The 15,465-nt window shown below is 35.8% G+C and overlaps 1 protein-coding gene across 4 annotated transcripts in view; it reads right to left on the reverse strand.

Annotated features, from left to right (window-relative positions):
• The window catches only part of ZNF106 (zinc finger protein 106), an 86,802-nt gene that overhangs the window by 24,858 nt on the left and 46,479 nt on the right, over positions 1 to 15,465 (reverse strand). For all 4 annotated transcript variants that reach the window (XM_078151363.1, XM_021009330.2, XM_021009331.2 and 1 more), the window contains 3 exons: positions 5,073 to 5,850; positions 4,388 to 4,443; positions 1,453 to 1,598 (listed from right to left, as the gene is read on the reverse strand). In XM_078151363.1, coding sequence (XP_078007489.1) covers positions 1,453 to 1,598; positions 4,388 to 4,443; positions 5,073 to 5,850 — 980 coding nt within the window. The remainder of the gene's footprint in view (positions 1 to 1,452; positions 1,599 to 4,387; positions 4,444 to 5,072; positions 5,851 to 15,465) is intronic.

Here is a 15,465-nt window from a genome sequence, read left to right on the forward strand (position 1 = left end):
ACTCCAGCCTGTCTTTGCAGCCTTATGTTGACATGCTCTACAGCCCACTTGACTGGCCTGGTGATACTCCTTGAATGATGTAACCTATCTCTTGCTTGCTTCTCCTTACCTGGCCTGAATTTCCTTTTCCTCTGTGGCTCTTGGAACCCTCAGCTTCCTTCAAAGCTCAGTTCAAGTGTAACAGCCTGGGGCAGACGGTCTTTTATGGATTCTTCTAATTGTTAGTAATCTCTCCCTCTTCAAATTACCTTGCATTTATTTATACGTTCATATTTTTTATCTCTCAGTGGAAAGCAAATTCCTTCGTTGCTTTAAAAAAAAATCCCTAAAACCCTGCATGTAATAGCAGCTTAAGAATGAACTGAAAAATCAGTTCATAAAATAGTCTCAAGAAAGAATGAAGGGAAAAAAAACAAATTTACAAGAATGGCAGGCCAAAAAAATTCTTGCAATAACATATAAAATAGCAGCCTTAAAATCAATATTTTACTTCCCTTCTTCACATAGGCAAGGAATAATGGCTTCCGGAATACTGCATCTGCTGTCAGATATGGTTGATGTGTTTTCATTGAACTGCTTTTTTCTTTCTTTTAAAATCTTTATTACAAAGGACAGCTTGCTGAATAATAAAATGTGAATCATATTTTTGGAAATAAATATGGTATAGAAACAAAAAGCATCAATAAAAAAAGCACAAAAGTAGCAATATGGATAGTTTGTATCTAAGTAGCAAACTGCTTGGTGATTGACATTATATTTGGATAACTGAAGGTCATAACCAGATTCCAGAAGCGATTAGTTACGTTCTTTCTGTTTTTTCTTTCGATTCAACTTTTATTAATCCTGTATTAGATTCAACACACTGTGTCAAGTATGGATTTAGCCTTATTTCGGGATGCAGTAGCTTGCCTCTCTTTTCAGCAACTTGCACAGAGCTCCTACACCAATCTCTAGCACAGTTAACAAGTCTAGAGCTTTCTCCCAGGGTAGCAGGTTTTCTTGGGCCATCACCTAGCTTCAGGTAGGCCCTGGGCACAAATTCATTTTCATGACTTTGCTACAGCAATGACCAATACTTAGGAGACCACAGAGTCATATGATTTAGAGCTGGAAGAGGCCTAAGAGATCACGGAATCTTATCCCTTCATTTTACAGATGAAGAAGCTGAGAGGTTAAGTGACTTTCCCATAGTCACACAGATATCAAATGACTGAGGAGGGATTTGAACATCAAGTTATTTTTTTTAAACACCAGAAACTGCTGGTTTTCCTAGACATACATATTGATTTGCAACAAGGGAAAGTAAAATTATTAAAGATTAAGTTAAAAACTAAGAATTTATATTCTTGGAAACCAGCAACAATGAATAAAGAAACTGCAATTCTCCACAGGATAAACAAAATGTTGCTAGCCCAAACTTATAAAACAAAACCAAGAAATCAGTTTACTTACCACCAAATTATAGGCTCTAACTGTTTTATCAGCTGAACAGGTATATAATAAGTTCCCAAAAATTTGAATAGCATTCACTGCAGCTTGATGTCCCTCAAAATTTCCTTCAGTGGGTTCTTCATCATCTCCAGGCTCTGAAGAGATTTCTACAAAGCAAGGATGCATTTTCTTTTTACGTTCTTTTTCTTTTTAAATTAAGCTTTTATTGATGTCATCTATTTTTTACTTCATCATCATAGTTATTCCCATTATCACTTAGCCTCCTGAGAGACAGCCAATAACAAGCACTTTTAAAAGACCCCCCCCAAAAAAAGAAAAAAATATCAATACAACTGATCAATACAGAGAAAAAATACAAACACATGTGCAACGTGTAACACCTGTGGACCTCCAACTTTCATGGAGAGGTGAGAAGCTGGGGTGTCCTCTCCTATCTTTACACTCAAGTTAGGCTTGATCTTTATTTAAACTCCTGCTATTCACTTTTGATTTTATTTATTTTGTATGGGTTGCTTTTTCCATTTACCTTATTGTAATCACACTTCGCATTGGGTTTTGTTTTGTTTTTTTTGGCAAGATGCTTACTTCACTCTACATTAGTTCTTATAGATCTTTATGCATTTTCTAGTTATTTGGTTTTTGTTTCTTGGGTCCCGTTATTATTTCATAGAAATACTGTTGAATTTGAGGGTTTATTTTTATAGCCAAAACTTTGCCAAAGCTATTAGTTGTGAAAATTACTATCTTCGCTGAATCCTTAGGATTTCCCAAGTATACCATATCATCAGCAAACAGGGATAGTTTTATCTATTCTTTACCTATCTTTATGCCTTTAATTTCTTATTATTGTCTTAATACTGCTGCTAGCATTTCCAGAACTATATGAAATAATAGTGGTGAGAATGGGCATCCGTGCTTTATTCTCACATTTTATTAGAAAAGGTTCCAGCGTGTCCTCATTGCATACAGTGCTTGATTTTGGTTTTGGATAGATGTTTTTTGTGATATTTAAAAAAGGTTCCTCTAGATGCCCATCAACTGGGGAATGGCTGAGCAAGTTGTGGTACAGGAATGTAACGGAATACTATTGTGCTGTAAGAAATGATGAAGAGGCTGACTTCAGAAAAACCTGGAAAAGACTTGCATGGTCTGATGCTGAGTGAAGTGAGCAGACCCAGGAGAACGTTGTACACAATAACAGCCATGTTATGCAATGACTAAGATTGTTAAACTGAACCTTTCTCAGCATTACAAGGATCTAAGACATCTCCAGAGGCCTCAGGATGGAAAATGCTGTCCACATCCAAAAAAGAACTAGGAAGTTGAATTGCTCTCACTTATTTTTACCTTCTGTTGAGTTTTGTTTCATCTTTCTGATGGTTCCTCCTATCGGTTTTAATTTTTACTTACAACTTCACTAATGTGAAAATATGTTTAATGGGTACGTAAATGTAAAGCCTATATCAGATTGTGCGCCATCTTGGGGAGGGTGGGGGGAAGAAAGGGGGAGAAAAATTTTCAACTCAAAAGCATATGGAAGTGATTGTTGATAAATCAAAATAAATTAATAAAATTAAAAAAAAAGTTCCTCTATGCCTACACTTTGTAGGGTTTTTAGCATAAAAGAGTTGCACTTTGTCAAAAGCTTTTTCTGTATCTATTGAAATCATGTGGTGTTGGGATGTTTTGGTTTTTTATGTGATTAACTATGTTGCTTGTTTTCCTGATATTGAAAAATTCTTGCATCCCTGATAGAAATCCAACTTTGTCATGATGCAAGATTTCTTGGATAAACTGCCATAGTCACTTGCCAGGATTTTGTCCAGACTGGGTCAATATTCATTAATGATGGTAGCCTATATTCTTCATTGGCTTAGGTATTGGTGCTGTATTTGTTTGATAAAAGGATTCTGGCTTGCTTTCTCTATTTTTGAGAATAATTTGTGAAGTATGGGTACTAACTGATCTTTAGAAGTTGGACAGAATTCTGCTATGAATGCACCTGGATCAGGGGTGCTTTTCTTTGGTAGTTCCTTTACAGTTAGTTCAGTTTCCTCTTCTGAGATTTGGTTATTTAAGATATCTATCTAGTCTTCTGATAGTCCGGGTATTTTATCTTTCTGAAGTATGTCTTTTCAATTACAATAATGGCTGCCTGGGTCTAACAATACCCACAGTAAATAAACCATCATCTAACCACTCTACCACTGACAAAAAAATTTTCAGAATTACTCAAAATCTACCACTAAGTGCTTAGCACACTGCCTGACATGTAGCAGGCACTTAATAAATATTTAATGACTGACTGATATTAAAGAAGACCATATATACACACACACACACACACATATATACATACATACATACATATATAGTGATTTATGATTTATAAAATCATTTTTTATCAATATACCTATCTATCTATATTATCTATTTTGAGACTCAAAACAACCCCGTGAGATTGTTACTTTTTACAGGCAAGGAAACTGAGGGTCAGAGAGATTATATGACTTTGCCATGACAACACAGAAAATAAATGTTAGAGGTGGGAGTCAAATCAAAATCTCTGACTTAAAAAGTTCTTTCTCTTATACCATATTGTCTTTCTAGTTAGAGATCTATTCCTTCCACTGGACACTGCCTTCTCTAAGTGGTATTCTTGAAATGCAAACATCACTGGAAGGAGTAAAATAGTGAGTCACATCTTAAAAGACTTCATGTGAATTAATTTTCCAAAACAGGACTGAAAAGTTGCTGAAGACAAACTTTACCTGTTTTTAAATTTTACCTCGTGCTAGTTAGCAGTGGCCCAAGGCAATCTGGTTAGGTCAGAAAGAGAAAAACTAGATTCTATTCTGGAAGTACATGCAATACGTCTTTATGCAATGATCCTTAGACATGTAATAATACTCTTCCGGTTGATCAAATTAAATACCTGAAGAATTCTTTGACCCTTTTATCGAGGAGATGGAAGTCTGAGTTTCAGCCACACTACAAACGAAAAGCAGACACCTCAGCATTAACATCAGCAGGTAAAGTAGCAAAAATGAAAACTTTTAAGTCAAGGAAGGCTTTTAAAACACTAAGCTAGAGTGGCCAAATCAGCATCCCAGACCCACCAAATGTCTGGCTTAACTGAAACTCAATACATAATTTAGTGAATATTCTTAAAAATGAATCCTCAAACAGAAAATGAGAGCTATTTCATGCAAATTCTAAGGTGTGGTTTTTCTCCATCTTGTGCCCCCCTTACAGAAATTTGAAAAAATGAATTGTAAACTCATCAATATGAGTACTTCCTCCAATGATGGGGATCACAACCCATTAATGGCTGACAAAAATCTTTTGATTTTTGTCTCTGTTTTCCCATAAGTTTGTCAGGGCAATTACATGCAGTAAGACAGGAGGCCTATTTGTTCTTCCGACATCTTGAGGGTACCAACGGATCACATTAACTATCCACTGCACCGTCACTTGCTCTTGCCCTTTGATCATATATACACCATTCCCCTTCCACATGAGTATGTGTATAGATATAGATATATAATCGATGTAAGTGCTGATTCACAGTAGAAAGAAAATTTAGTGAGAGCCAGGCTGCTCAGGCAAGAAGTTATTACCTTATAGGGATGCCATCTTTATAATGTGTTCCAATTTCACTGGTAGAGCTTACTTCATCACAGCCAGAACGAGATGCTTCCAGTAGGGACTGCTCTGTAGAGTTCCAGGTATCATCTTTACATGGACTATCTGGTTTCTCCTCTCCAGACTCAGATGATTCAATGGCTACCACTTCTAACTGTGGGTTAGGAATCTCGAGAACTTCCAAGGAAGAGTCACTGTCAGGATCATCTCTACCTCTGTCTTGCTCCTGACCAGTTCTCCCATCTTCCTGTTCTAAGGATGTGGACGTTGTAACTTTTCCTCCTTTAGTCATCTTTCCAGCTTTGATTTTCCTTACAGGTTTGGCAGTAAAGACATCCTGCTCTGTGTCACTATTCTCAGGCACATGGGCTGCTCTCAGAGTTTTCTTTTTCCTGAGCTTCTTTTTTTTCTTGTTTCCCTTGCCTTCAGCTGACATCAGAGTGGATTCTGCTGGCTGTTCAGCCAACACTGGCTGCTCCTTCTCCAAAGGAGTTTGTGAAGGAAAAGTCAGGCTCAAAAAGGAGCTGCTACAGGGCTCAGCAATGGTGGTACTTTTGGTTGACATATCCCCCTCTTTCTTTACGATAAGAGGACCAATTAATTGGGAAGCAGATTGTTCTACTCTTCTGGCACCACCTTGTTCCAGGGATGACTTCAGCTCTTGGCTTGAATTCTGGAAGCTTTCTGTTAAGTGGGACAGGGACAATGTCCCAGCGATGATTGGGTACAACGAATAGTTGCCACTGATCTCTCCTAAAGAAGGGAAGGCAGAATTACTGCATTTTTCTTTGTACCAACTTAGGAACAAAAAACTGATTTCATCTAATATAATGGCTACTTGGTGTCACTCGTATGCAGAAAGAAGCATAGTTGTTACAAATAGTCTATATTTCAAAGGCAACAAATTCCTCTAAGCCAGGGAAGCTCTTTCATCTTTATTCCTGGGCATAAGTGGTTTCCAGTATACATTTTCATTCAAATAGCTTAGAAATTCAGCATTTTAAAACTATTTCTATAATGTATTCTTTTAGGTTATCAACTCTCAAATTTAAAAGTTACTCATTACTTACAAAAAAAAACAAAAAGCCAACCTAACAAGAAATATTACATCAGACACCAACACTCTTATTACTTTTATACTCTCCACACCATTAAGATGTCTGGCTTTTTTATCTTTTTGCTTAGGAAACCAGACTTATCCTTAATTCTTAATTATCACCATCATAAATAACTATTCCCAAAATCTCATTAGGAATTCTTCAAGGGCCATGGTAGTTGTTTTTAAAGTAAGTTCAATTAAGAACAGTTTGGCTTTGTTTTTTGTTAGCAGGCTGATATCAGAGCAGCATGAAAAGTATGTCACAGCCAAGATAGCCCTAAGGGGAAAGCTCTTAGAACTAGGACTAAGGGTCCTTAGATCTTCTAGTCCCAGCCCTCCCTTTATAGATAAGCAGATAAAGTGTTTTGTACAAAGTCATATATGGAGTAAGCAGAACTTAAATTTGAACTCAAGGTACAGATTTCTTTTTACAACACCACAATTAATTTGCCTAATTAGCCCAAGGTGGGTAACTAGGAACCTTGGAAAGATCTAGAGATGCAGCCCTAAAAAGGCAGGGCTGAGGGGAACTATGAAACCCAACCTTCTTTAGAAAAGCAGGCCCTATTTGGCTGAGATTGACTGTTAGTCCTTGAAAGAAGATCTGAAGGAACACAAGTTAGAAAGCAGGATCAGCAAAACTATAAATGGCTCATTTACAATTTCCAGGTTGGGCCCTTGGGGGAAAAAAATCTGTCTCATCCCACAACACTGTGGGGTTTAGTCCTTGAGCACTTAATCCTTTCTTTTCCTATATAAATGGGAATTGATAGACCATCCACAACTGGGCAAAAAGTCAGTTGCTTCAAAGAGATGTTTTAAAAGCCAGATGATTGGGCAGGAAGAAAAAAACATAAAGACAAAAAGAAAAATTCATGTCCTTGAGATCAGGAAGTAAATGAGTCATTAACATCTACATCTAAATTAACTTGCTGAAGGAAGTACCAGGAAATCTTTATCCTATCCCGTCTACCCTATAAGTTTCAGTTTTCAATTCTCTTCCTAGTATCCTAAGTACATGTATTTTATCACTGTCATGCACTTTAGCCTCAAATTTCTTCCTTTTGCATATGTATAACTTTACTGTCTCCACGTTCTGACAGTCACTGTGAAGTTATTAAAGCTAAGCTCCTCATGCAAAAAAACTTACCTGATTAACTTCGGTTTTGATGAAGTCGTTTGGCCATTTGTCCAAAGTGGTTAGTATATATACTTTGTATGCTCAATAAATATACAATTCCATTTTCAAGGAAAGTCTCATATTAGGGTGAGTTGTTAGGTTAGTCTGGCTGTGTGATCACCAAAGCTAAAAGATCCTAAGCTTATGAGACTTTTGAACACGTGTAGGAGAAATCACCAACAAAGGAGGTTCTGTTACAGTTATGAGACTTTTGCAACACATGTAGAAAAAAAATCACCAACAAGGGAGATTCTGTTACAGTTCAAATAAAGAATATATGCAAATACATATCAACAACGGTATAATAGGCAGATGCAAAATGTTGGGCAATATTAAACCCATTCTTCTCCCTCTTGGTATACTAATACATAATTCAAACAGATAATTTAGGTGGGAGTTGAAATATTAGAATAACAGAATCTAGAAGGTTGTCACTTGGATATTAGAATACTCCATTTAAGAAATTCTATTTCCCTGGCACATTAAGAAGTGAATTTTCTGGTCTGCTATTCCTTGGTGTGACATTTTTGCCATATTTCTAAGATCCCCTATGGTTATCCTGAAGTTCACTTTGACTTTGACTGAATGGCTCTAGGAAATTATTCCAGAGGGGAACCTGAGATAAATCATTCATCCTACAATCCCTGGAATTAAGTCTAATAGCATTGTTATGTGAGTGTCTCCTAATATTCCTCCTGTAGCTTGGTCACACTTTCTGGCTCAATGGTTAGCCCCAGAGACTGTGGAATCCTAGACATAGCATTTCCTCTTCCTCTTGCAGTTTTGAAATAGTGGAGTCAAAGCAGTTTTAGTCTCAATAACTTAGTAATACAGAAATTATGAGGAAAGATATCCTCAGATAGGTCAGTACAATCTTAAAGTGTATTATAAATTGTTTTGGTGCAATTAGGAAAACCTGAAATAGGAAACCTGAGTTAAGTATGTGTGTGCACAAAGGTCTAGTTTGGAAATGATAGTAGCATAGGGTCACTGACTTAGAAATGAAAGGTTCCTTAAAGGGCATTTACTCCGCCTTTTACACATGAGTAAATTTAGATCCAAATAGCTGAGAAACTTGCCAAAGGATACTAAGGAAGGAAATTTCAGAGTTGAGATTCAAACTCAAGTCCTCTGATTTCAAATTTGGCTCTGCAATACAAAGTATTCCAGTTTTTTTGGTTCCGCTTTCTACCCTGTTCTATTTGAAACAATAAGGTCCTAAATCCTGATAAAAGTTTTGTTTGCAAAGTCAGCCAAACTAAAGGAATTGGAAAAGCATAGAAAAATTAAGTCTTAACAGTATCCTAAAGAAAAAGAATTGGTGGCATTTTAAGAAAGAAGGTACCTAGGGGCAACTAGGTGGCACAGTGGATAGAGCACCGGTCCTGGAGTTAGGACCTGAGTTCAAATCTAGCCTCAGATACTTGACACTAGCTGTGTGACCTGGGCAAGTCACTTAACACCACTGTCTAGCCAAATTAAAAAAAAAAGAGAGAGGAAGAAGATACCTGCCAAAAAATGGGAAAAAAAAAATAGCAAAAAGGAGATACCTGCCCTCCCTGGCTGAGTTATTTAAAATGGTAACTGGAGTACATGAATTTCCTATTGAATAGGGGAGAGGGGGGAAGAGAAGGAAGAGCAAGAGGGAAGAGAGGGAAAGACGGAAAAACAAGTATGTATAGTATGAACTTTGTGGTATATTTATCAATATAAAAGAGTAATTAATTGAGAATAAATAAGAGTATTAAAGGTCATGTAAGAGGAACTGGGTTAAAAAAAAAAGAATTAGAACATGGCAAAGCAAATGTATTATGTAATTTAAAATGAAAAAAAAACCAAGGAGCTAATAACAAAGTAAGATAAGATTAAAAATGAAATTTTGGAAATTTAAAGTTACAAATGAATTTTAGTAAGAAAGGATAAATGAAGGCACTATCAGAAAAGAGCAGAATTAAACATTTTGAGGATCAGCACAAATAACTGATTACTAAAATAAAATAATAAAAGCTACAGTAAAGGAAATAGAAATAAAAATTAAAAACTGAGCATATACCAATGCCTAATTTCTACTACGTGAGAAGACTTAGAAGATTTTGAGTTTAAATTACCTAGAATAAAATATAAGATACTTAAAGGATGTAGAGTTAAGAATATCCAATCAACTCAGAATGATATGAGTGAAAATTGGTAGTATCATACGATACCTGAACAACTGAAAAGACTGTTCAGGAAAATATTTCATTAATTATGAGGGCCGCTAGGTGGCACAGTGGATAAAGCACTTGCCCTGAAGTCAGGAGGACTGAGTTCAAATCCGGCCTCAGACCAAACACTTGGCACTTTCTAGCTGTGTGACCCTGGGCAAGTCACTTAACCTCAATTGCCTAAAATAAATAAATAAAAATATTTCATTAATTACTAAGTCTCTGAAAAATTCTAACAATGAATGATCTTACAAGGGAACTCTATGAAAAAGTCAGGATAGAGAAAGAGGTAAACAGGCAGAGAAGTTTCTGTTCTAATAGCAACTGTTAAGAAAAGCTTTAGGAAAGATTGTGGAGCAGTGAAGCACTCAGCTATGTAATCCCAACATGCCCCTTCCAAACAACTTTGAAATAATGCTTCAAAGTGAATACTGGAGTGGCAGAGCCAACAAATTGAGTGAGAAATCCTTCCATCCCAAGACACCACAGGAGGTTGAAAAGAGATTCTATGACAAGGGAAGAGGATAATCGACCGGGAGTCCGTCTGTATGAAACACCAGTGGTGGGACTCTATGGTGGTGAGAAAAGCAGCAGAATTTCTGGTGCTCTCAAAACAAAGATAATAAGGGAACCTGGCAACTGGTCAGAAAGAGATTACAGAATCCTCCCGTGCTAGCACTGAATGTAAGACCAGACTCTGTTTGGCAACCCTATATCCACTTCTGGGTCACATTTCAAGGGCAGAGAGCAGTCAAAAGGGAGTGGGGAGGCCTGATGGGCAATAATACTTCCTGCCCTAAGAAATCAGAGAATCCGAGGAACAATATTATTTCTGATGCGGGGGAGGGCGCTGAGGAGCACTATCAACTGCAATCCTAAGAGATCAGGGGCCTTTCCTGGTTAAGGACCAGAGTGAAGACCAAGAGAGCAATGACCACTGCTTTTCTCAGATCAAACCACATTGGAAGCACCAAAAACTTGTAAACTACCAGAACAGAACTCTAGATCTACCAAGGAATAGGGGTCAACATTAATTTAAGTTCCAGATCAAGAAACAGGTTTGAAAACAAGCAAACAAAAACCAAGAACCTGATCATAAAAAGCTACTATGATGACAGGAAGATCTCAAAAAGACAAAGTTAAAACAACTACAAGCAAAGCCTCTGGGGCGGTGGGTTTCAGGGTGAATTGAAAACAAGCCCAACAAGAATTCCTGAAGAATTCAAAATATGAAAAGAAAACACCGAAAAAAAGAGAACTCCTTAAAAAGACAGATTTGTCCAAGTAGAAAAAAAGGTACAAAAATTCACTGAAGAAAAAACTTTTTAAAAAGCAGAACTGGCCAAATGGAAAAAGAGGAACAAAAGTTCACTGAAGAAAATAATTCCTGGGGCAGCTAGGTGGCGCAGGGGATAGAGCGCCAGCTCTGAAGTCAGGAGGACCTGAGTTCATATCCAGCCTCAGACCAAACCTTGACACTTGCTAGCTGTGTGACCCTGGCCAAGTCACTTAACCCCAATTGCCTTAAAAATAATAACAATAATAATAATAATAATTCCTTAAAAATAAGAATTGGGGAGTGGGGCAGCTAGGTGGCACAATGCATAGAGTTCTGGCCTTGGAGTCAGGAGGACCTGAGTTCAAATCTGGCCTCAGACACTTGACACTTAGTAGCTGTGTGACTCTGGGCAAGTCATTTAACCCCGACTGCCTAAGCAAGAAAAAAGAAAACAACGAAAGAGCAAGTGGAAATTAATAATTCCATGGGAGACCAAGAAACAATAAAAAGACAAAAGAATGAAAACATGGAAGAAAATGTGAAATAACTTATCAGTAAAACAAATGACTTAGAAATAGATAAAAAAGAGATAAAACTGCCAGGAGTATTATAGCCAAACACTAGAGCTCCTAAGTCAAAGAGAAAATACTTCAAAAGTAGTCAGAAAGAAATCATTCAAATATTGTGGAGCCACAGTTAAGGTTCACACAAGATTTAGCAGCTACCACATTAGAGGAGTGGAGGGCTTGGAAAATGATATTCCAGAAGGCAAAAGAGCTGAGATTATAACCAAGAACAACCTACCCAGCAAAACAAAGCACAATCAGTGATGAGGAAAACATGGACATTTAATGAAATAGAAGGCTTTCAAGCATTCTGGATGTAAAAACCGGGGCCAAAGAAAAAATATGGCTTTCAAATACAAGGCTCAAGAGAAGCATTAAAAGATAAACGTGAAGAAATCATAAAGGAGTCAATAAGGTTAAACTATTCACCTTTCTATATGGGAATGTTATGAGCACCTTCTAAGAACTTTATCATTACTACAACAAATAGAATGATTCTACATAAAAAGAGGGTACAGGAGTGAGCTGATGATGTTGGGATAATTTTTTTTTAAGTGAATATGCAAGAAAGAGGGATACCCTGGGAGAAGGGGGAAGGGAAAGGAAAAATGAGGAGAATTGTATCAAATAAAAAAAGCATCCAAGGAAGAGCTTTTACAGTGGAGGGGAAAATGGTGTGGGGGATGAGCAGTGCTTGAACCTCACTCACATCTAAACTGGTTCCAAAAAGGGAAAACACACACACACACACACACACACACACACACACACACACTCAACTAATAATAGAAACCTATCTTGGCCAACTCGGTAAGTAATGAGGGGAAGGGTTTAAGAAAAAGGGGGTGTGTGACAGAATGAAGGACAGACGAAAGAAGGCAGTACTCAGAAGAAATACTGACTTTAGAGGAGGCACAGGATAAAAAAAGAGCAAAAAGGATAAGAAAATAAGATGAAGGGAAATGTAGTTAGTAACGATAACTGTAAATGTGAATGGGATGAACTCATTTAAAAATCAGAAGTGGACAGCAAAATAGCTTAGAAACCACAATCCAACAATATATTGTTTACAAGATAAAAAAAAAGAAACAGAGAGACACACACAGAGTTAAAACAAAGGGCTGGAGCAAAATCTATTGTGCTTTTTAGTAAAAGTAAAAAAGCAGGGATAGCAATCATTAGCTTGGACAAAACTAAAGCAAAAACAGACCTAATTAAAAGAGAAACTATATCTTGCTAAAAGGAACCATAGACAATGAAGTAATATCAATACTAAAAATATATGCATCCAATGGCATAGCATCCAAACTCTTACAGGAGAATTTAAATGAATTACAGAAGTTATCAGAAAGTAAAACTATACTAATAAGGAACTTTCTCCTCTCAGAACGAGATAAATTTAATCATAAAATAAATTAAGAAAGAAGTTAAGTAGATGAATAGAAACTTAGAAAAGCCAGATATATATATATAATGGATCTCTGGGAATAGAAAGGCTTTTTTCTCAACTGTACACAGCACATTCACGAACAGTGACCACGTATTATGGCATTAAAAACTTCACAACCAAAATTAGAAAAGCAGAAATATTAAATGCACCCTTCTCAGACTATAACGCAATAGAAATTGCATCTAACAAAGCACAGATTAAAAGCTAATAAGAAATTAATAATCTAATCCTAAAGAATGAGTGGGTCAAAGAACAAATCACAGAAATGACAATTATTTCATTAAAGGGAATGACCATGACACAACATTCCAAAATTTTAAAATTTTATTTAGAGATATTTTATATCTCTAAATGCATATATAAAGAAGAGAGAGAGTAGATCAATGAATTGGGCATGCAACTGAAAAAAGAAAGAAAGAAAAATAAATTAAAAATCCCCAATTAAATACCAAAATGGAAATGGAAAACTGAAAGTATAAAAAACCACTGAGCTAATAAATAAAAGTAGGAGCTGGTTTTATGAAAAAACTACTAATACATAAATCACTGGTTAATTTCTTTTTTTTTTTAAAGACAGCCAAATTATTACTATTCACTACCAATGAAGATGAATTAAAGCAGTTATCAGGAGTTATTTTCCCAATTCCATGCAAGTAAATATGACAATCTAAGTGAAACTGATGAATGCTTACAAAAATATAAACTGTCCAGATTAACAAAGAGGAAATAGAATATTGAAAGGACTCTTACAAAAAGAAATTTAGTAAGCCATCAAAGAAATTTAATAAGCCTAAGAAAAAAACCCCACGACTAAATGGATTCACAAGTAAATACTACCAAACATTTAAGGGAACAATTAATCCCAATACTATATAAAATACTGGGAAAAAAATAGGTAAAGGAGTCCCATCAAATTCCTTTTGTGACATATAGTATTGATATCTAAACCAAGGAGAACAAAAACAGAGAAAGAAAAACATAAACAAATTTCCCTAATGAACAGAATCCTGACTCAACTGACTCAAAAATTTTCAATAAAACACTAGCAAGGAAATTGTAGCAATATATGACAAAGACCATACTCTATGACCAAGTGGGATTTACAGCACGAATGTAGGGCTAATTCAATATTAGGAAAACAATCAGCATAACTGACCATATCAGTAACAATAATAAAAATCATGATTAAATCAATAGATGCATAAAAAGCCTTTGATAAGATACAACCAACACCCATTCCTACTGAAAACACTAGAAAGTATAGGAATAAATGGAGCCTTTCTTTAAATAAGTAGTATCTATCTAAAACCAAAAGTAAGCATCATCAATAACAGGGGAATAAACCTGAAGCCTCTAATAAGATCAGAAGTCAAGCAAGGATCTCTATTACCATCAGTATTACTCAATACTGTACTAGACATGCTAGCTATAGAAATAAAGCAAGAAAAAGAAACTGATGGAATAAAAATGGGTAATAAGGATACAAAGTAATACTCTTTGCAGATAGAATCAACTGAAAAATTAGCTGAAACAACTTCAGCAAAGTTGAAGGATATAAAATAAGTTCACATAAATCACCAGTATTTCAATATACTACCAACAAAACCCAGCAGAAAGAGATAGGAAGAGAAATTCCATTTAAAATAACTGTAGACAATACAAAGTACTTGGGAGTCTACCTGCCAAAACAAACCCAAGGACTATAGGAACACAATTTCAAAATACTTTTCACAATAAATAAGAGCAGATCTAAACCACTGGAGAAATACAATTGCTCATGAATAGGCTGAACCAATATTATAAAAATGACAATTCTACCTAAGTTAATTTACTTTTTCATTCAGTGTCATACCAATCTAACAACCAAAGAATTATTTTATAGAGCTAGATAAAATAGTAACAAAAGTCATCTGAAAGAACAAAAGGTCAAGAATATCAAAGGAATCAATGAAAAAAAATGTTAAGGAAGGCAGCCTAGCAGTTCCAGATTTGGAAGTATATTACAAAACAATCATCAAAACAATCTGGTACTAGCTAACAGTGGTGGATTAGTGGAATGGATTAGGAACACAACACAAAGTTGTAAATGACCATAGTCATCTAGTATTTGATAAACCAAAAGATCCAAGCTTTTGGGGTAAGAACTCAACATCTGACAAAAATTGCTAGAAAAACTGGAAAGCAGTCTGGCGAAAAGTAGGCTTAGACCAATATCTCACACCATATATCAAGACAAGATCAAAATGGATAACTGACTTGGGACATGAAGGAGGAAATCATTAGTAAATTAGGAGAGCATGGGATAATTTACCTCTCAGAACTATGGGTAAGGGAAGAGTTTATGTTCAAAAAGGAGATAGGGGGATTATGGGAAGTAAAATAGATTATTTTGATTATATGAAATTAAAAAGCTTTTGTACAAACAAAACAATGAAGCCAAATTAGAAATAAAATAGGAAACTGGAGAAAAATTTTACAGAAAATATCTCTGATAAAAGACTCATTTCTCAAATATATTGAATATATATGTAGAACTGAACCAAATTTCTAAAAATAAAAGGCACTTTCCAGTTGATAACTGGTCAAAGGA

This window comes from Phascolarctos cinereus, unplaced genomic scaffold (genome assembly GCF_003287225.1).
Source record: "Phascolarctos cinereus isolate Bilbo 61053 unplaced genomic scaffold, phaCin_HiC Scaffold_3;HRSCAF=262, whole genome shotgun sequence".
Taxonomy (NCBI): Eukaryota; Metazoa; Chordata; class Mammalia; order Diprotodontia; family Phascolarctidae; genus Phascolarctos; species Phascolarctos cinereus.